Source organism: Opisthocomus hoazin, chromosome 6 (assembly GCF_030867145.1).
Source record: "Opisthocomus hoazin isolate bOpiHoa1 chromosome 6, bOpiHoa1.hap1, whole genome shotgun sequence".
In the NCBI taxonomy this organism is placed as follows: Eukaryota; Metazoa; Chordata; class Aves; order Opisthocomiformes; family Opisthocomidae; genus Opisthocomus; species Opisthocomus hoazin.
The window spans coordinates 72,745,461-72,765,538 of record NC_134419.1 but is presented as its reverse complement, the minus strand read 5'-3'; the positions used below and the strand labels follow the sequence as shown (position 1 = coordinate 72,765,538).

The following is a 20,078-nucleotide window of genomic DNA, read 5'->3' as shown; positions in this document are numbered from 1 at the left end:
TCATCTCTGCAGCTGAGAACCCGCTCAGCTTTTGGCGGACATGACATCACTGGTATTTTTCTGTGAAAAAGCAGGTACCCAGTGAAAAGCTGTCTCACACCTTCTCAAGAACCCATGTGCTCATGATGACATCTGTCTTGACTCTGGGTTTAGGATCTGATAATTTAAACTAATTTGCCTGTCAATGCAACTTTGTCAGCCAGCAGCACCCAAGGTTTCTTTTATCCCTGTCAGTGAAGTCTGGCTGCGAGAGTGACACTGACTTCATTCACTGAGCTCCTACCAGTGCAGAGCGGTGACAAAACACATCAGTAACGTTTCTTTTGCCTGAGTCAGTGAGAACTGATGGCACTGACTTTGAAGCATCGCCTCCGACATAATCCACATAGGAGGAAGAGCCCGTATTTGCTCACATTTCCTTTCTCCTCCAGAGGTTTTCACGTCAGCTTGCCATATCGTCTAGTCCCGTCCCTCTGATGTCCACGTCTTTGTGACCTCCCCACCTGAAGTGGTGAGTGGATGCTCAACAGGCATGGCCGCAGCGCATCCTGCGACAGCTATTGCTGGCACCGAAGGTGACCAGGCAGTAGGACTGGCCATAGGGACCACAGTATACAGTGAGTGAATGAGAGCACCAGCCTCCCCTCTACTGTGATAGTCACTGTTATTAACTCACAGGCAACATGGGTTATCAAAGGAAAAAGTTAACGCTTTCAGAAAGAAGAGAGAGGAACTCCATGCTTGAGTTCAAGACAGCTTGTGTTAAAGAGCAATTTTGTGCTATAGATGAGGTGAATTGGTCAGAAAGTGCTTGTACTTTAAGAACACAAACAATTATGACTCAAGTGTATGACGCACGCTCAGGAGATTGAATCTGAATTTATACCATGAAATTAGTGTACCTAAATCGAGAGTGCAAAAAACACTTAAACTGTTAGTCCATTTGCAGCACGCCTAAAATGTCCCTAGTTTTTACTTGTGGTTAAGAAGTCAGCCCACTAGAGATGCAGTCAATTTTTTAATGAGGTAGTTAACTGCCTTAAAAGCCATTCAAATCCTCTAATCACCCTGAGCAGTGCGAACCCAATGGGACTTTTAACCTTCTCCTCTCTAATCATGGTATCTGAACATCGTACACAGTGTGGGACATCTCCATTCACAGCACCCTTGTGAAGCAGAAGACCTATTATCCTGGCTTAGATATGGAGAAATGTGGTGTGGTGCCTTGACTGACAGCCCCAAGGTGCCAGAGTACAGATCTACCTCTGCCATCCCAACCAAGCACTTACCCACCCTTCCCTGTTAGCATCAGGATCAGAAGTTCCCATCTCGGAAAATAAAGCAAGGAAAATACTGAACTTCTTGGAGTAAGGGAGAGCAAATGAAACTTTCAGACCTTTTTCACTGTAAAAAAGCGACAACTTCAGAATGGAAGCAATTAACATTTAAGCAGCGTCTTCCTGGTGCATCAAGAAGGCTGCATTTGGACAGATGTGCACTCGTAGGCCAGATAAAAGGCTGAATTCAAAGTTGGTATTTGACGTTCAGCTCTGACAAAACCAGATTTGGTCTGCAAAGGATATAAAGCAGGAGGAGAAGAGGCTGACGTTAGAGAACATCAGCATCATCCGTGGTGTCCATACGCTGGGCAGTCTCTGTCCCGGGAAGTGGAGAGCCTGGGTGCTGTACCGAGCCCCCCAGTAACCCACGGGAGGGATTTTGTCACCTCCTGGGCGCTGGTGCCTGGCGTGAGCAGGACAGGTCACCCAGAGCACTTATCGAGAGCAGGAGGGATCGGAACAGAGAGGGTCTCCATGCTTCTACCTCTCCATACGTCCTTCCTTTCCCTGCATCCTGCTGTGTCCAGCTGCACTGGATCGAAGATGGGAAGGGAAAGCAGGAGGCACTGGCAGTGCCTGCAAGCATGTGCAGGGAAGCACGAGGCAAAAATAGCCAGGGCAGTAAAGGTAAGGTCTCTCCAACACACACAGCCCCGATTCCAGGCTACCCATCCCTCGGCCTCCTTCACCGCTCTGAGACTCTGAGACAGCACAGCCCTGCTTTACAGAGCCCCGAAACATCAGCTGAAACAGCTTCAGAGAAGAGAATAGCTGCAGAAATTGAATGCCGTGCAAATGTGCTAGAAAATTGGAACAAAAAGTCCATCGTCCTCTTAGCAGACATGGGACATGGTCAAAATTGTGGGATCCATGGTCCTTGGTACCTTTTTTCTTCCTTGGCTAAGACTAAGCTTGGCAGGAGTTGCTAAGTCTTAGTCAAGCAAAGTACCCCTTAAAATCAGAACCCTTGTCATATTTTGTGGTGTAAACCAAATTCTGTCACAGATTAGACTTTGGCAGGGATTTCATATAAAGCAGATATCTGGAGAACAACGTTAGATGAACTTCATCTCACAGCACCTCCTTTAACGACTGTAAGAGACAAGGTACCGAATCAGATGAAGGACAGATCGGAGCTCTTATGACAGGTACCATCTTTGCTGCTCTTTTCCCTCAAATACTTTTATTCTATGGAAAGGTCTTTTAATGCTCCAAGAATTTCTCAAGTAAAAGTGTTTGTATAACTTTAGTCACAGCTTGACCAAGAGTCTAGACAAGGAGTTAGGATAACGGTAATTCCCTAAGACCATCAAGAAACAGAGAATCCAAAAATGCCTGGAAGAATTGCTTTGTTGGACAAGCGTGCTAGGATTAAAGAACCAAACTGTAAAAATCATTATTTGTTTTCAGGTATTTTATGAACCTTAAAAGGGCCAGGCTTAATTACAGACTTCAGATCAGAATAAACACTCAACAAAACGCATCACTAAAAGGCAAATTTCCCTTGGGACAGGCAGACTTCTTAGAAGAACGATACATGTAATACCAAACGCCATTCACCATTCAACCTAGACCTTTTCCGAAATACAATCCATGCTCCAGAGAACAAACTCACTCCCTCAAACAGAAACAAAGCTCAGCGTTATTCCCTCTGCCTGCTGGCAGCGTGCTGGCAATCCCTCCCTCTGAAAGCCTTGGCACTATTTGCTGGTCCCATGGAAAGTTTCCTGGCCACATCCCAGTGCAGTGCAGCAATTCATCGCCTCACCAAGCAACTGCAAGTCACTAGTGTCCGCTCAGCTGGAAAGACACTTGCATTTCAAACCTTCTGCCTATTATGTTTCTACTTGTATATTCACCCTGTATTACCAACAGCTTATTTTTTTTTCTTTGAGCTTTACATAAGGGAAACCAGCAAATGGCAGTATTGTTAAACCAGCTCAACCTGAGGCATTCGAGGATGCCAGGTATAACACCAGCAGGTGGCTTAAAGAAGAAAAAAAAGGATCTGGTACCTGCTGCAATAATGATATATGGGTCCTTCAAAAGTGTCAGCAACGGTGTCCCCTTCTGACTCTATGAAACAAAAGCTTGGATTAGGAAAGGCAAAGTGTCGTCCATTGCCTAGAGTGTTTTACCTTAATACTTACTTCTGCTTGCACTCTGGATGGCTGCAGAACAAATAATTGAACAGCTGCGAAAAGAAATCAATACTGTAACATTTCTTCGAGAAGGGGGTTAGATGGCAGTAGTACAAAAGCGATGTGCTACACGGCGCTATCGACCCTTCGTATTTACTGACCTCCATCAAACAGAGCTAGGGCTGCCAGCACCAGGAAAGGAGAACTCTTCCCCACAAACTCATACATGATGCTCCCAAAGGGTGGGCCCACTGCCAGGGAGAAAGAGAGGACACAGCTGTGAAGCCACATCTCTTAGTGATCAGGACAATAACCATGTTCTTCACTCCCCAAAATAGTCTTCCATGTAAACAAAACCCAAACATCTCAAAGATTATTGCCTGGTGTATATATCCGTGTAAGAAATATGCTGCTGTGGCAAAAACTATTCTAAACATGCACCAGGAATCTAATCTGGAGATGGCACAGTAACATCACTTTCGATGAGACTCTTCTGCTGCTTTCATAGATCACAAGTTCGTGTTCTGGGAAGGCTGGGGGTGGCTTCTTTTGCTGGCAGAGCCTCCATCTCACTGACCTAACACTCCCATAGCAAGGCCTCCTAGTGCAATTCCCATTGCGTTGCCTCTCTCTTCATCATCTGTATATACGCTGGCGAGCATACCCATCCCTGCAGTAAAATAAAAAAAAGGAAAAGCAGAAAAAAACAAAGAAGCACAACACAAAGTTAGGCATCTGTGTACTACAGTTTACGGTCATCAGTTGCCACCTCTAGTAAACATTATACATTTGATACCCGTAAATGTAAAATTTCCACTTACCATAGGGATTGTAATTAAACTAAAGGAGATCCTTGCTGTTTTGAGAAGACAGGAAAGCTCTAAGATGAAGAGGCTCCTAAATAATCCGGCTTTTCATGGCATCACATAGATGACAGCAGGTATCTGTGTCTGTGTGTGTGTGTATATATAGATGTAAATATAAATACATATCTTCCCTATCCATAGAAGTCACTTTGAAGCAAAAGGTTTGGCAATGTAAATGGTCTCCAAGACCATGTTCTGTTGTACAGTATTACTCAGGTCATTTAATGATGCCCTCATTTGCTAGCGTCTTTGTCCCTGTCTTTTTCATAGAGCTTTTAGACGATGCTTTTCAACTAGGTGACACAAAGCTTTTGACAATATTCACTACATGTTATTAATACTCTGGGCACTTGACACAAAGGTCTGGTGACCACTCACAGCTGTACCTGTGGTTGGTGCTAGCTGTGCTCTGGGCATGAAGTATTATGAAGGGCTGATTTCTTTGAAAATGAGTATTTCAAGTTCAATGTCCCAAATTAAAGGATTCTTTTGACCTTTATCTTCCCATGCCTCACTTCTGCATTTAATCATGAGCCTTCATTTCACAAAAGGAAGCATGAAGCCTAGTTAATTTGTGGTTTTGTGAAGGATTCGGACAGCATAGACATAAATGCTGCAGAAGCATCCTCATAGAAATTAATAATTCTGTTTTCAAAATAAGGTTTAAGTAGGGTTCAGTAAATAAGGTCCACAGCTACATGGAAAAAGAAAACAAAATATTGCATGATTGATCATTAAGTGAATACCATCCATCATGCGCATCAAAAGAGCGATGTCCTGTGTGGATTAACGTGCTTATTGAAAATTGTGGATGACATCAAATTGTTTGCATGAACAGTTGAAGAGCAAGTTAGAGAACAATATCAGAATTCACAATGAATTTGTGACATTTGAGGAAACATTCTGGAAAAGAACAGGAGGCAATACGAAGAAGGTATCACGAAGTTGTCCACTTAGGTAGGAATGATTACGTGCACAAATCCAAGGGGGGTAAACAACTGACTGGCAGCAATACTACAGAAAACTTCCTCTACCTGCGAGATACGTGAAGTGACCCTCACTGCCATTGGCCCTTGTAAGGAGTCAGAGCTTCTGAGTGTTGGCTCTGGTTCTGGTGCAGCACAGGAGGAAAGGTGGGGTGGATGGGACACCATGCAGGGAAAGGCAATGAGGGTGAGCAGAGGCTTAGAAAAAAATCTGTGACAGACAACTGCAGGACTTCCAATTTAAAACCAGAAAGGAGAAAACCACTGTGAGATGTCATAATAGTCTTGCAATATCAAAAAGAGTCGCACAGATAAAGAAAAGAAGCTGTTCTTCATGTTCTCTCCAGTATGGGAGCAGAAATGGGTTTACATTATACTAAGGAGGCTATAGATAAGATATCAGAAGAAACTTCCTGACAGTAAAGGCACTTAAGCATAAAGCTAGATGCTGAGGGCATTTCTGGAGGCTTCTGAGAACATGCCTGTCAAGTGTGCATGAGGAATGACAGATACAAAGCTGGTCGTGCCTTCAGGAAGGGGGTGGACTAGATGGTTTCTTGGCCCTTTCTACTCTATTTTGTCAGTTGTCTGTGAACAAAAAGGCACACACTCGTATAAGAGCCGTATCTCAAGGTAGACACTTGCACAGGGACTGAGTTAAAGCTGAACAGTAATTTTGATTCTGGCACATCCTCCCTTTGGAAAGCTTGACTTGTAACCGTAACTGGTATAAGGAGAAAATATGGATTTTCTTGTCTCTACCTCTCCTGCTTGTCATTGCCTTCCCCATCCCTGGCTCCTCATCCCAGCCGCTGCCTGCTCCCTTAGCCACATCCCCACTCTTCCCCCTACTCATCCAGGCTTAAATCTCTCTGCTGAACTAGTGCTTGTCACACAGCTTCAAACCCATCTTAAGCATAAGGTGCTTCTTGCTCCCAGTTTGAATGCTCAGTCTGGGGTGTTGCATCTCCCCAGCTGCGGGCTGGAGCAAAACGCCTGCAAAAGGAACCTGGGAGGACTCCAGCTGCCAAATTCTTGTTCAGTTTCTGTGGAGCTTCTGTGAACCCTGCTTACAGGTCACTCCAGCTTGGGAGGGAGAATTTTCCTGAGGAAGCCTAAAGACACATTCCTGACACTGGACTCACTTCCCTCCCCAAGCCAAATTTATATTTCTGCCATTACAGGAAATTTTTCAAAGAAAAGACTGAAATGTTCTAACACGAACCAAACATACATTCTCCAGTGTCTGTCTCAGAAATGGCTGGATAATTTGGGCTGAGACCCCATACTCCACTTCACCTACTCATTTAAGAGTTATAACCTTATATTGGAAACCTGGTACAGGTAAACTGGGTTCAAACTGGCAGACAGCACAGTAAGTCCTTGAAAACAACATTTTACAGCAGCAATTTCAGTAGCAGACAGAGCTTCTGTCCCCACTATAATAAGTACCAACATAAGTTCCCGATGACCTTTAAAATGGCTAAAAATGAATTTAAAATGTTGAAGACATAGATGCAGAAATCCCAGGGAGAGTGCAGCTCATTTAGCGCTCTACCTTACCACAACCCAAATACCAAAGAAGTCTGAAAAAACATTTACTTTTGAGCTACTTTATATGAAAGGGACAGAAAAACTGTGAAAATGATTTATTTGATATTTTTGTATTAATAATTGAAACGGCAGACAAAATACAATTCAGAAAATGACTGAAAATGACAGAATCAGTGATCTGCATTTTACTCTATCATCTGTTCTCTCACCTGCCACTGAAGAACAAGAGGACCCCACTCCTTGAAGGGACCTGGCAATAAACAGTAACGCGTAGCTTCCAGAGAAGGCAAACACTACAGAAAAAAACAGAGGTAGATTTTTAAAATTACGTTAACTCTAAATAGGTTAAAAAGTTATATGTCTCAAAAGTATCAAGAAAACTTCATGCAATTTAGTCAAGTGTTTACAGTGGCTTGTGCCATTTTCAATGCTAACTGTATTATTTTCTCTTATTGCATTTAGATGTGTCAGTGTTGAATTGCTGTCAGGTGTCTAAGCCTCCTGGTAACACTGAATGCAAGAGCACAAGCAGTTTTAACTAATTACTTACAAATTGATTACATCCTGCTCTGATCCAGCAGGACACAGAAGGAGTTATAAGACCTTTCCTTCCAGCCTTACCTCCCCACGCTGCTTCATTTCAGGCTCCCCAGTCTGAAGCTCCAGGCTTTCAGGGAAAGCAGGATTTAACACACGCGTGCCCGCACGCATGCATGCACCGATGTCTCCTCCGATCAGTAAATGGCTGGAGGGGGGTTTTACCCTGGTGTTGCCAGCTCTGCAATGGATGCTGTGCAGCACAGCTGCCCCAAGGTGCAGGAAAGCCAGCTCCACCCATTCCAGGGCTGTAGCAAGCTCCTGATCCTCCCAACAGCAGACCACCAGAGGAGGTGCGCCTCTATCTCTCCCTAAGAGATTCTACCCCGGGCTTCACTCTGCCTTTGGGACAGAGCCCCTGGATGCTGCACTCAGCAGTCCAGCTAAATTCTGCAATGCTGGAAATTAAGAGTGTCCCAGAAACCTCTCTGCTTGTAGAGCATCTCTGCTTGTAGAGCCTGTGTCATGGTCAGTATCACTAAATCCACAGTGAGTTTTTAAAAACTTTTTTAAAACTCTTTTCTGTTGGCTACCTTAGGAATTTTGCCAGACAGCTTGGAGCTGGGAGAAGCTGTTACACACCAGCTAAACTCAAGATCCACATGCACTTCTCCCACCCGCCCCGTGGCATTGTGCCCCTCAGGCTTTTCACCAGGTCTGACAAAAATCCCTACCCATGCGGACAGAGAGAAATTAAGAAAAAATAAAGGAATAAAGTATGCCAGCAAATCAACAGTATTGCCCTCTGCCATGAATTAGGCTTACTACTCTTATCTCCATCCCAACTAAAATTTGTCTAATATCTTCCTGAAATGCAGAGTTGTCAGTGACTCTAAGACCAAGTAATCTTCTCCAGCACTTCAGTCCCCTTGATGATACAGTTTTAAGCTCGTTATTCCTACCTGAAAGGAGGTTGTAGTGAGGCAGGTGTTGGTCTCTTCTCCCAGGTATCTAGCGATAGGACAAGAGGCAATGGCCTCAAGTTGCATCAGGGAATGTTTAGATTAGATATTAGGAAAACTGTCTTTACTAGGAGAGTGGTCAGGCTTTGGAACAGGCTGCCCAGGAAGGTGGTTGAGTCACCATCCCTGCAGGTGTTCAAAAAACGTGTTAATGCAGCACTTTGGGATTTGGTTTAGTAGGAATGGTGGTGTTGGGTGGATGGTTGGACTTGATGATCTTAGAGTTCTTTTCCAGCCTATGAGTCTATGATTCTATGATTCCTACTCTTACATACAGTGGACATGGAAAAATGCTCCCTTCCTTTTTTTCATAGACTCTGATATTTCTTACATCTGCCCTCTGAAGTAAACCCAGTTCTTTCATCATTCCTCATGGGCTTTCAATGATCCTTGATGTTCTCCTCTGTACTCTTTCCATCTGGGCCACAACTTTAAGTGCCATGCCAAAACCAAACATAAAATGGCAGCTGAAGCCTTATCAATGCCATTAGAGCAGACAAATGATCTGAATTGACTTGCAGGTTATGCTCCTGTTTGCACATCCCACAGCGATGGCTAGCAGCGCTGAGATACCGTTGAGTCATATTCTACTTGTGAGCCACTGCAGCCTCACAATATTTCTGACAAGACCCTGTGATAGCTAGTTGTTAAGGACCCTGCAAAATAGTCCTCTCATGGCTGATAGCCCTCCCATGGCTACCAGTTTAAAACTGCCTGAGCACCTCTTCAGATTACAAGAACCTGAGCTAAGGCAGAGACCCGCTGAGGCGAGATGGAAGGTGGTGAATTCCTTGGAGCAGGTTCGTAAGAGCGTACTTGTCAAATCTCATCAGCACCACCACCCACATGGAGCAGCCACCCTTAAGTGTTCCTTGGAACTCAGTCACTCTGCATCAACAAGTAGAATTCCTAGTGATAATTATTACAGGTCATTTATTTAAAAGTTGCATCTGAGCCAGACCAATTAAGATGTAGACACTTACTGATTGTTGACAGAAACATGATGCAGAAGCCAGCAAACAGTGGAATCTGGTAGCCTATTCTGGAAAACAAAATGAACATTCACATTTCTGCGATTGTCTCACTGACATTTTGAGTTAGACTTACTCACGTGAGTGCACACACCACAAAAACACAACGTGTAGTTCCTTGGTAGGCTTTGAACTATTTGTTGTGGACCACACGATCAGATTTGTCCATGTTACAAATGCCTTTTCATCTAGCACAGCAGACTGTATCTGAAATCCCTGGAAGAAATCCTTCGCTCTTTAGAATGTGATTGTCCTGTTCTTGTTCCACCATAATTGTTCTCAATAAAGCCCCTCTGGGCCTCCATGGGGTTGCCAAGGATATGAGTAGGGAAGACTTGTCTGAGCATGCTGAGCTTTGAAATATCGCAGTAGCGTTTCAATGCTCATCTGTTTCCTCCATCCTCATGAGACAATGACTATAATGAGACATGGTCAAACCAATAGCTTATTTACTAGAAAAAAGTGTCATCAGCTTTGTTGGGAGTTCTGCCTCAGCCAGGAAGACTGGAAGAGTCCCAAAGAGCTTGAGAATAATATTTATGCTTTCCATGGCTTTAGGAGTAAAAATTGAGCTGATCAAAACTTTCTTCATCAGCCTGATTCTTCAGCAGGACTCTAAAGAGCTTGTAGAAATGCCTGGTTGCTATAAGTATTTTGAGGTTCCCAGTAAATAAAGGATTTTCTGACTGGCAAGCAAACACATATTTTCAGCAGCTAACAATGAAATTTCAACAACAACAAAAAATCACAATATACTATTTTTCACACCATTAAAAATCTACTCCAGAATCAAAACCACTACCCATGTAGCTCTGTAGACAGTCTGTATATTCTGTTCAGCACACTTTATTCATAGGGTTTTTTTAAAGAAGATTCTGCATCTTAAATGTATCTGTAATATTTAATGGCCAAATTCTTCAGTAATGAATCGTGCTTTTCAAAGGAGCACTGATTGACTTCAACTTCCAATGATTTGACAGTATTGGGCATTTGTATTGACAGTATTGGCGTAAGTAGGTCAAATAATGGAAGACTTTATAATGAGTTTTTATTTTTAGTAATAGCAGTCCTGTCATAGGTAAACCAACCCAATTATTCCTGGGTTTGTTTTTTTGTTAATATAATTTCTGTACAATTAAGGACAGTAGATAATGGAAAACTCTCTGAAGTGCAGGGCTCGATGTTCATTATATGTCTCACGGTAACATTTGTTTGAGTTTTGTGAATGAAGGAAGTCTAGCATGCACATTTCTACATGCCACAGAAATCTCTAATGGAGAGCAGGTGGAACAATTTTTCTTTAAATACCATTGGTGCATTAAAAATATGACAAAAATGTCGTGCACGGATTCTTCTACTTGAGATTTGTGAGTGGGTGTTACAAATACCCAGTAGAGGAGACCAGTTACTCTTGTGGTTACTGAACTGGACCGATACTTCTAAAGCAAATTAAATCCCTGGCACCGCCACAGACTTCCTCTGTGGCCTTATGATACTGATTTTAATCTCTCAGCACCTTGATACCTTGATACCTGGCCCGCAGGAGAATAACACTACCTTTTTGTCTGTTTTGTTCAAAGTGGATGATTTTTCTAAGCCTGTCTCTTCTCTTGCCGTGTGTAGAGCAGGCATTACACAATGGGATGCTAATCTCCACTGAGGTTTCTACGCACTTGAGGAAATAAATTACCCTCTCCTGTTACGATCTTCTTGCCTGCCTCAGAGGTGAAGTGGGCACTTCCCTTCCCAGTGGGCTCAGGTAGAACAGACCACAGAGGGTTTAATCATAATTGCATTGATTTTTAATTTTTCAGTTAAAGAAAGCACTGATAGAAGTACAGATTAAAAAAAACCCCTGCATATATGGCTACTGCTCTTGGTGAGCGATATCATCTTTCTCTGTGGTATGAAAGCAAAAATTGAAGGTCCTTACGCCTTCTTCGACTGCAAAGTAAAGTAGGGTTGTGTCTGTCAAGGCCATCCCAGAGGCATCTAGGATGGACACTGTCAGGGAGAAGTCTGATTCCAACACAGATATCAAGCATTCTTAGACTTGACACAAGAGCCATGAGATGGCAATTTGCTTCTGCTATAACTACACTGAATTAAAATTCAGTTATTTGCATGAAGACAAATACCATCCAAATTGGCTCCCACATTCACATTTCCACCACTAGATCAGAGACATGAGCTGTGAGATCTTCCATAAATGTTAATAAGTTAAACAAAGAGAAGGGCTATCACACTGTTTCTAAGTGATACTTTATCAAGTTAAAGCAAATTTCAGTTCTTCCAGTAGGCTTCCTACACTTGGGAAGTTTCTGGTGGTTGAAGACTGTAAGACAACAAGTATTTTGGAAGTCACTTTTAATGCTCAATGAAATATCATTCAAGCATTGTTCTTCATTTTTGCAGTCATGGATACTATTCTTCGTTTATCTTGGACAAACAGGGTCACAGCAAGGTGTGAAGTGACACATAGCAGAGGGTGATGAGGGCAGAACTGGAGCAGAGCTCAGTCCTACTCTTCCCCCCAAAGCAGACCACGATGATTTAACACACATCCCGAGACCTAACACATACCTTCTCCTCCACACAAAAATTAATCATTTCACAACTAGAATGTGTGTGGGCACACCTAGTAATTTCAGCCAAAATTTTCAGTACCAGTGATCCATCATACAAGACGATGCAAAGGTATTCAGGTCAGCACCAGACATGCATTTGTGCTGAATTAAAGAAGTCCTTATAATCCTCTGAAAAGCTAAAAGTTGCCTGGAGCTTCACCCACAATTTGGAGATGCAGGGTTCTGGTGTGCTGCCCCTGCATGAGTGCTGAACCTCTAGAAGTTGTGGTTGCTCTTGCTCCGGGGACAGCCTTACCCACATCCAGCTGACATTTAGTTAGAGATGCAGATTGTCCCTTCCTACACAATCTTAGCAAACCCTGCCTCTTAGCGAACCCTGCCTTCTCTCAAAATAGCAGCACTAATTAGCTGGCAGTTGTGCTACCACAAATGTCTAATCTGCAGCTGCATTCCCTGATCTGTCCGACCGGTATCAGAGAGCACAGACTAGGAGTTTTTGCTGGACAATTACACTGCAGAACACAAATAAGCACAAAAAGGAGAGGCACTACCTGCAACAGCCAGCTGCTCAGTGATTCTGTCCCTTGGTCCTGGGCCATTCTTGTTTTTGCCGTGTGAAACCTGTGAATCTGCAGTTTCTACTTCTCAGCTATGACATGGTGTACTCCATCACAGTTATCTCTACATTTTGTTCCTCTACATGTGTGCAACACAAAAGGATATTGCAGCCTGTCTTCTCTCCTTTCTTCTCGTTACCACGCTCAAGCACGTAATTTTCTTGGGCACTCCTTTCAAAACCCTCCAAGAGATTCTGAAGCAGAGTCCAGCATGTTTCACCAACGCTACCTGCAACTAAAAGTGCTTCCGACAAGTATTTCTGACCTCTGAGAAAAAGCCAGAGTCATTAGTTGAAGGAGGGACAGGAAAGGCTGCCACTGATGGAGAATGCCTAAATGACTCTGTTTTAGTCCCACGTTGGCCCCAGATTGCAGGACCGTTTGGAAGTAGATTGTACCCATTAACGAGGTTACCCTACAATAAGACAACCGAGTGATGGGTCCTGTGCAGCAGTAAAATAAAGGTTACACTGACCAGGTTAGCAGCTGTGGATGATTAGAGCCCAATTATCCATCCATTACAGTGCTGCAAACCTACCAATTTCAACCTTGCTGCTACACAGCTACACCGGTGCCCCTGTGAGCACCCCTTGTTAAACCTGTCCCGGCTGGCAGTCTGGCTGTCTTCTTCACTGCCAGTGCAGACCGAGGAGGACGTATGGCAAGAAGAGTATTTTCCTCGAGGTTATGAACTAATGAGCCACTGAACTTGTGTGAAGGTGAGGAAGGACACACAAGGTTAGCTCGACAGGGAGCGTGGTCCGTGCATTCTCCACCGCCATGCTCCATGATGTAGCACAGGGTAGGCAGAGGGGCTTTGTCCAACCAGCAAAACTGGTCATTGCAACCACCTGCCAAAACCTGAAAGGAAATCTTACAAAGGATCTGAGCTGTAACTAAGTAGTTACAAATGCTATTTACTTCTCTGACTCATTCTTTGCATGTATCTTGGTCATGAACATCGCATGGTCCTGGCCACTCTCTCTCTCATGCAAAGAAGTTGCAAGCTGTAGTCAGGCTGGTGTGAAAATGATGATGAAAATATCTCTTTATTTTTTAATGATTTTTGAGGCCAACATGGATAAGCACAAGGTTAAAACTACATATTTTTTCAGACTGATAAATAAAGGGAGAGAGAGACGTGGCAGGGGAGACATTCATTGGCTCCAGCGGATTGGGGGCTGGCGCAGCTGGGCTCACAGCCTCCTTCACAGAGCTTGCCAAGAGTTTGAAAAAAATATTGGAGCAAATCAGTTCGTTACAGAGGGCACAGCAGCCTTTTGCCCACTCTCCTCACTGGAAAGGCAGAGCCTTTCTTCTCCCCTTGCCAGTGCACCCTCCTCACAAAGTGCCCTCTCTCAGGTGCTGCGCTGTTTGTATGTTTTCTTACAAATTTCACTACAAGGAAAAATATAATGTGCATCTGAACGACGAACTGGTATCAACTCTGCCCTGAAACCGTGCCACGGTGAGAAGGGTGTTGCTGACCTCGTATGGCAAAGCCATCACCTAGCATTTCCTTTGCCAGGACTTTGTTAGACCGAGGGTAAATTGTGTTGTTTCATGAATTGCACACCAGTTCACTAAGCCAGGTGTGTGCTTTGTCCGGTGCTCCACGGAAAGAGTTGGGCTTTCAATAAGAAATACTTTTAGCAGAACTTACTTCTTGAATGAAACCAATTTTGAAATTTATGTTTAAAAATCTACACCTCCATTAGTTACAGAAAAAAGGAAAAACACCCTACAAAACTTCCAGAAAACCTAAAATAAAGTAATTATTGGCACAGATTCATATGAATAGAACTTGCTGTTGCATCCTGTACAAACTCAAGCACTCAAAGCCATGCCTGCAGAAAGCCAGTAACTCCATACTCCATTAAAAATCTAAACTACTCTTGAACAACCATATTTGATAGGAAAATAAAAATCATGAACACAGTGTGCTACCTATTTGAAAAAGAAACTTACTGGGCATCTTAACAAGCTGTGTACCCTACTCTCGAACTAAGCAACCAATTCTCCCGAAGCTGTGCTATTTTGCTGAAATTTTGTGAAAGTAGTAATGGCAATAACAATTATCACTAAACAGTTTATCAGTGGTGAGGAGGAGTCTTTATAACGGTAACTCAGATATTTTCTGTTTCATGTATAATAATCACAATTTTCACACTCTTTTTAACTGATCATAGACATTGTTACTAGGAAATGTCGACTTCAGGGTTTTTTTGCCAATGACGTCTGCAGTTAGTTGATGAATGTGTTAACTGATATTTCCCACTAAACATTTCTCAGAAGAAAGGCAGATCCTGCTACCAAGATACAAATAACACATGAAATCAAACCAGCAATCCTTAAATCTAATTTAGGGCCACTTTGCCACTAAGGCACTCATTTCTGCTGTATGAGAGAAGAGTTTGTCGCACAGGGCACTGGGATGATGTGCTCCTTGATTTTTCTACTTGTACTGTCGGGCATCTGAGCTGGCAAAGCTGCCCCCGTGATTGCAGTCACACACTTAGCCCCCCCAAAAAAAACCTGTGGGATGCTTCCAGGAGGAAATCTCAGCTCACAGCCCTAATGTTCACACCGGTCTGTTGCCAACCCTGCTCCTAACAGCAAAGGGAGATGCCACAAGAACATCTGCTGCCCCATTGCCAAACCTAAGGATGTACCACGTGCATCCCAGCAGAGCTGTTATCCCATGCCTCGGCACAGGCAGCACCAGGCTCCGGTCCCGAGGTGCGCAGGCACACAGAGAGGCACCGGCAGGGACACGCACCCTCTTACTTGGGCAGATGTCTACCAAAGAGCAGAGATCCCATCTACAGTATGATGTAACTGTGCTGTTGAAAAAGTCGTTGACAACGTGGAGCAAATTATCACCTTTCTCCTGGTTTGGTAGGCTGTGGAAATGATGATACTAACAGAGAAAAGCAAATATCAATAGGGCCATAATTCAGATATTTAGGGAAATCTAGAAGAATACCTAAAGATCTATTATAAAAACATTATTTAATGTTATGTTACTTTGCCTGTGGATGAGCTATCATATTCTCACAAAATACAGAAAATCCAGGTAACAAAAAATCTGTTTTCCTCCTCAACTTGCAGCAATATTTGTGGAAAAGTAATTGTGCAATGGAGTACTTCTATCTATGTAGGTGGTATGAAGTAGGAGATAAGGTGAAGTGAGAGACGAATGAAACTGTCTGTCTATCTCATATAAAGCTTTTGTGTTTAGATCACTTCCAAATTGAAAACAGGTTTTGAATTCACAACACTGAGTCAAACTGCCCTTTAGCCCTCAGTTGGATACTCTTCTGTCAGACCGAAATTAACACTCAGACAATATATATACATAAGCTGTAAAACCTAAGAAAGGTAGTTTCGTCTTCAAACCCAAAATACCTAACATTAAAGTGTCTTGGTTCTTTTGGGTATTGTCACATATGATAGGCATCAACTGCTTAAACAAAAGTGTTTTACAAGGACAAATTTCTGCCACATGTTCTTTTCTGAAAGAAAAAATTCTTCTTTATAATAAGAAATATGAAGATTAGTGACCCAATTAAATAGAATTTGGAGTTTACTTCCTGCAGAGAACGATCTTGTATTCTGTTTAGGAGGGCTGCAGCTGCTTCTGTGGGGAACAGTTACACAAAATACTAACAATAAAATCTAATTCATTATTAATATCAAAAATTTAAATGATAAGTACTTTTTAATCTCCATGTAAACATCATTAGTGCTCAGATTATGGGTAGGAGTTTTGTAAGTCACTAATACCAGTGCTTACACACTTGACCCTGGCTCAAATACATTGTCTATGAAGTGCCATTTAATCATACTTCATTCAAGACATTATAGATACTCAAGAATTTAGAAAGAACAATTTGAAGGCTGGGCTAGATCAGCTACTGATGGAAATCTGTGATCCACTGAACTCAGTGGTGAACATGGCATCAGCAAAGTTTGACACTTGTTCGTTTTTCACTGCAGTCCACATGAATTTCCCACTGATCCTTACCTCAGACGACTCCAAATCACTGCAGACCAAATCGTACCAAGAGCTGTGCATCTCTGTGAGAGCAAGGATGGGATCTGAACCCTGCCTACAGCTTCAATATCACGTTTGCCTAATGTACGTGTAACAGATGCGTCATCAATACACAGTGCTTCGTAAATACTACATCGCAGTGTCTTTTGGCCCCATAAAACTGTATTGAAGACGTTTCAAAACCATTTCAGCAAAGTTTCTGTAACGAGCTGAGGTCTCAGGAGCTGGAGGAAAAGGGTACGATATGGAACGTACCAGATGGCTCATGTGCAGCTTACCAATTTATTTTGGAAAGGATGTAGGTGTTTCGAAGTGTTCACCAAATGTATTTCACTAAAGTATTCCTCCAGATAAAGTGAGAAGGTCAGTAAACCAGGGCCACAACGGAATTAGAAATACTTTGTTTGAAATACTAGTCTGGACTAAAGCATCAATATAAAATCCTAACCGAGTAACGCAGCAGACATAACGTACCTGTTTGTCAGCGGCCCGATGAAGGGGTTAGTGATTAGCTGCACTGTTGCTTTTGAAGCAAACAAGAGACCGACTTGGACGTTTTCATTCAGCAGGTCCTTATCTTCCTTAGGGCAGTCAGACGGGGAAGGAGTCACATTTACTATCATTTGTTCTGTCTGAGTATGATGCAGCTCTCTGGGCCATGTCTTATCAGATTCGTTTCCAGTAACCATCGTTGAGTTGTCGTAGTAGGAGAAGATGCTCTGAAAATTGTCCATCGTTGTTGAGACTACGCTAGGCTTAGTAGTCTGGATTTCTGTGGCATTTTTCTCATGTTTGATGCTGTAAAGGTAACTGGGAATTATTGGCACTGGAAAAACAAATAGAATATATTGGCATCTTACTGTCAGGTTATTTGTAAATGGAATCACCAAATTTTCTTGTTTGCTTTGCCATTGATTAGGAAATACAAGGTTTTCTTACAGAATGCATTAATAAGGACTTTGAATGGCAGAAACACAGAACAGAAATAGAAGTTTGCTCATGGGAAAAAACACACCCATAACTCAGAAGTGCAGTTTCAAACAAAAAGTTCTTTTACATTAGTCTTTATTTTTTTTGCCAGTTTTCATAAATATAAGATTTTTCTATACAGACATCATTCAGAAAGCACAATATATGAAGTATCAAAACCCATGTCTGAAGAGTATCTTCGTTGTACATGACTGCACAAATCCATTTATTAGATTGAGAAAACAGGAAAGATGAGAAAAGCATTGAAACTGTTATTAAAAGAAAATAAAAAAATGTAGCAAAATGTATTTCTAAAATAAACCACAAATCTATTGGTAAGTAACAGCCATAAGAAGGAAAAAAAGTAACAGTCTTATTTTAGGTAAGCAGAACTAATGTGTTGATGTTTGTATATATCATTTTTTTTTTTTTTTAATTTACATTAAAAGCATCATCCAGAAGGGACATTCTTTATATGCTTGAGGATCTTAGCTGCAATTTAATTGCATTAATACGTATCTCAGAAATCAGCATTTCAGAATCTGTAAAAACAGATACCAGTTTCATTCAATTTAACAGTCGTGACAGAATCATCCCTCCCTGACTTGCATCTCTTCCTGAAAAAGCCCAGTCTTTCAGTAAGTCTGTAAACTATAATCATTTCTAGGGCTTCTAGCATACATATTACTGAATACATAATGAAATGTTAATAACTTCATAAGAAAGTCTATTCACGTAAAAAAAAATCCAAAACTGACATGCTAAAAATATGTATGCTTTTAACTAAGGTCTGCATTGTGGCATCAGCTTTTAAGCTGGAGCCCCCCAGGACATTCAGGCGTCTGATTCAGAAGCTGAAGTTGCAGCATCGCCCGAGAGCCGGCTCTGCACAACCCCATTCGTTCCCGAGAGAAGCGTGTGCGTTCGTGTGTGTGTGTGTGTGTGCGCGCATCCATGAACCACCAGTCTCTCTCAACCCTTTTCTTCAAATTCATGTAAACATTTGAAGATGAGGAGTTCTAAAACTACCAGTGAAAAACGTTCAAGTGTTTTGAGTAGATTCCTAAATCTTGACACTATGCCGCTGAAGGCAGAAGTTGCATCTTTGACTCTGATCAAAACTTGGATTATTTTATTAAACCAACTTGCAGACGTGCTTTTCCTAAAACCCAGCTAGATAGTTTTCTTATGAAGCTATCATTTTAAGACCAATGTGGGGGTTAGAGGAACTATCGCAAGGAAACAGGCGTCTCCAGCGTTATCTAGCCTGTTGTTTCAGTTGCATGACCACAGGACAAAACCCGATGATGAGCTAAAAATACTGTTATCTGTTGTTCTGTGAAGTAGTAGTGGCGTTCAGTAGAAGGAAAAGAATTATGAAGACCTTTTTATACCATTCTTTCTCCTGCAATGAACACAGAAATAAAGCGAGACTTTGATGTGTGCGGCAGCGTGCCTGCAACACCTGGTATAGCATTCGTGCTCTAAAAAAAAAAAATCAGTGCTTGAAAATATTGGGTTTGAGAGCAGTAATCGCACATTCAGGGGGTACAGCTGTCACTGGAGGTGATTTCTGGCATAAATCGGGACGGGGTGGGGGGTGGGGGGACACACCAACCGAAACAGCCCCGTTGTACCTACCGACCACGGTCAGCAGCATGTTGTCCAGCAGCAAGGCGATGAAGACGATGAGCAGGATCAGCCTCCGGGACTGCCGGCTCTCCCGCAGCCAGCGCAGGAGGCCGGGCTCGCCCCACGCCATGGTGCCCCCCGGCCCGGCTCCGCTGCCCCCCGCTGCCCGAGAGACGGAGCCCGTCGGGGGGAAGGCGGGAGCGCGGCGTGCGGACGGCTGCGCGGCCCCGCTCCGCGCACCCCCCGGCAGGACAGCGGCGGCGAGGAGGAGGAGGAGGAGGAGGAGGAAGGGGAGGAGGAGGAGGCGGCACCTCTGGTCCCCGTGTGAGCCCAGGGAGCGCTGGAAGCGGCGCGGGGGGAAGCGGGGGGGACGCGGGGGGACTCCCCTCCCCTGCTCTCCCCTCCCTGGGCTGCTCCGGGCCACGCCAGCAGCTCCGCCTGCCCGGCAAGGTCACGGCATCCGAGACTCGGAGAATCACGGACTTGGAAAAGACCTCCCAGATCAAGTCCAACCGCCGCAGATGCGCCGGGACACGCATGGAGGGGCGAGAAGTCGCTGCTCCCACGCTTCAGCCCCGCGAGCAGCGTGCCCGGCTGGCGAGCCCCATCGAAATGGGGCCACTGGTCCATTCTGCTCCTAAAACGAGGAATTTTGCACCGCTCGGCGTTTACATTGCTCATCTTTCTTGTCCGCTCTGAATTCCAAGTGTTGCAGCCAGCCTGTGGCGTTTGGCCGTC

The 20,078-nt window shown here is 43.4% G+C and overlaps 1 protein-coding gene across 1 annotated transcript in view; it reads right to left on the bottom strand.

Annotated features, from left to right (window-relative positions):
* Positions 1-19,506, bottom strand: part of SLC18A2 (solute carrier family 18 member A2) — a 31,738-nt gene extending 12,232 nt beyond the window's left edge. The window contains exons 1-8 of the mRNA XM_009934627.2: positions 19,350-19,506; positions 17,214-17,565; positions 9,430-9,488; positions 7,097-7,180; positions 4,059-4,151; positions 3,643-3,732; positions 3,491-3,534; positions 3,356-3,416 (exon numbers count right to left, since the gene is read on the bottom strand). Coding sequence (XP_009932929.1) covers positions 3,356-3,416; positions 3,491-3,534; positions 3,643-3,732; positions 4,059-4,151; positions 7,097-7,180; positions 9,430-9,488; positions 17,214-17,565; positions 19,350-19,470 — 904 coding nt within the window. The 5' untranslated portion in view covers positions 19,471-19,506. The remainder of the gene's footprint in view (positions 1-3,355; positions 3,417-3,490; positions 3,535-3,642; positions 3,733-4,058; positions 4,152-7,096; positions 7,181-9,429; positions 9,489-17,213; positions 17,566-19,349) is intronic.
* Positions 19,507-20,078: the final 572 nt, after the last annotated feature.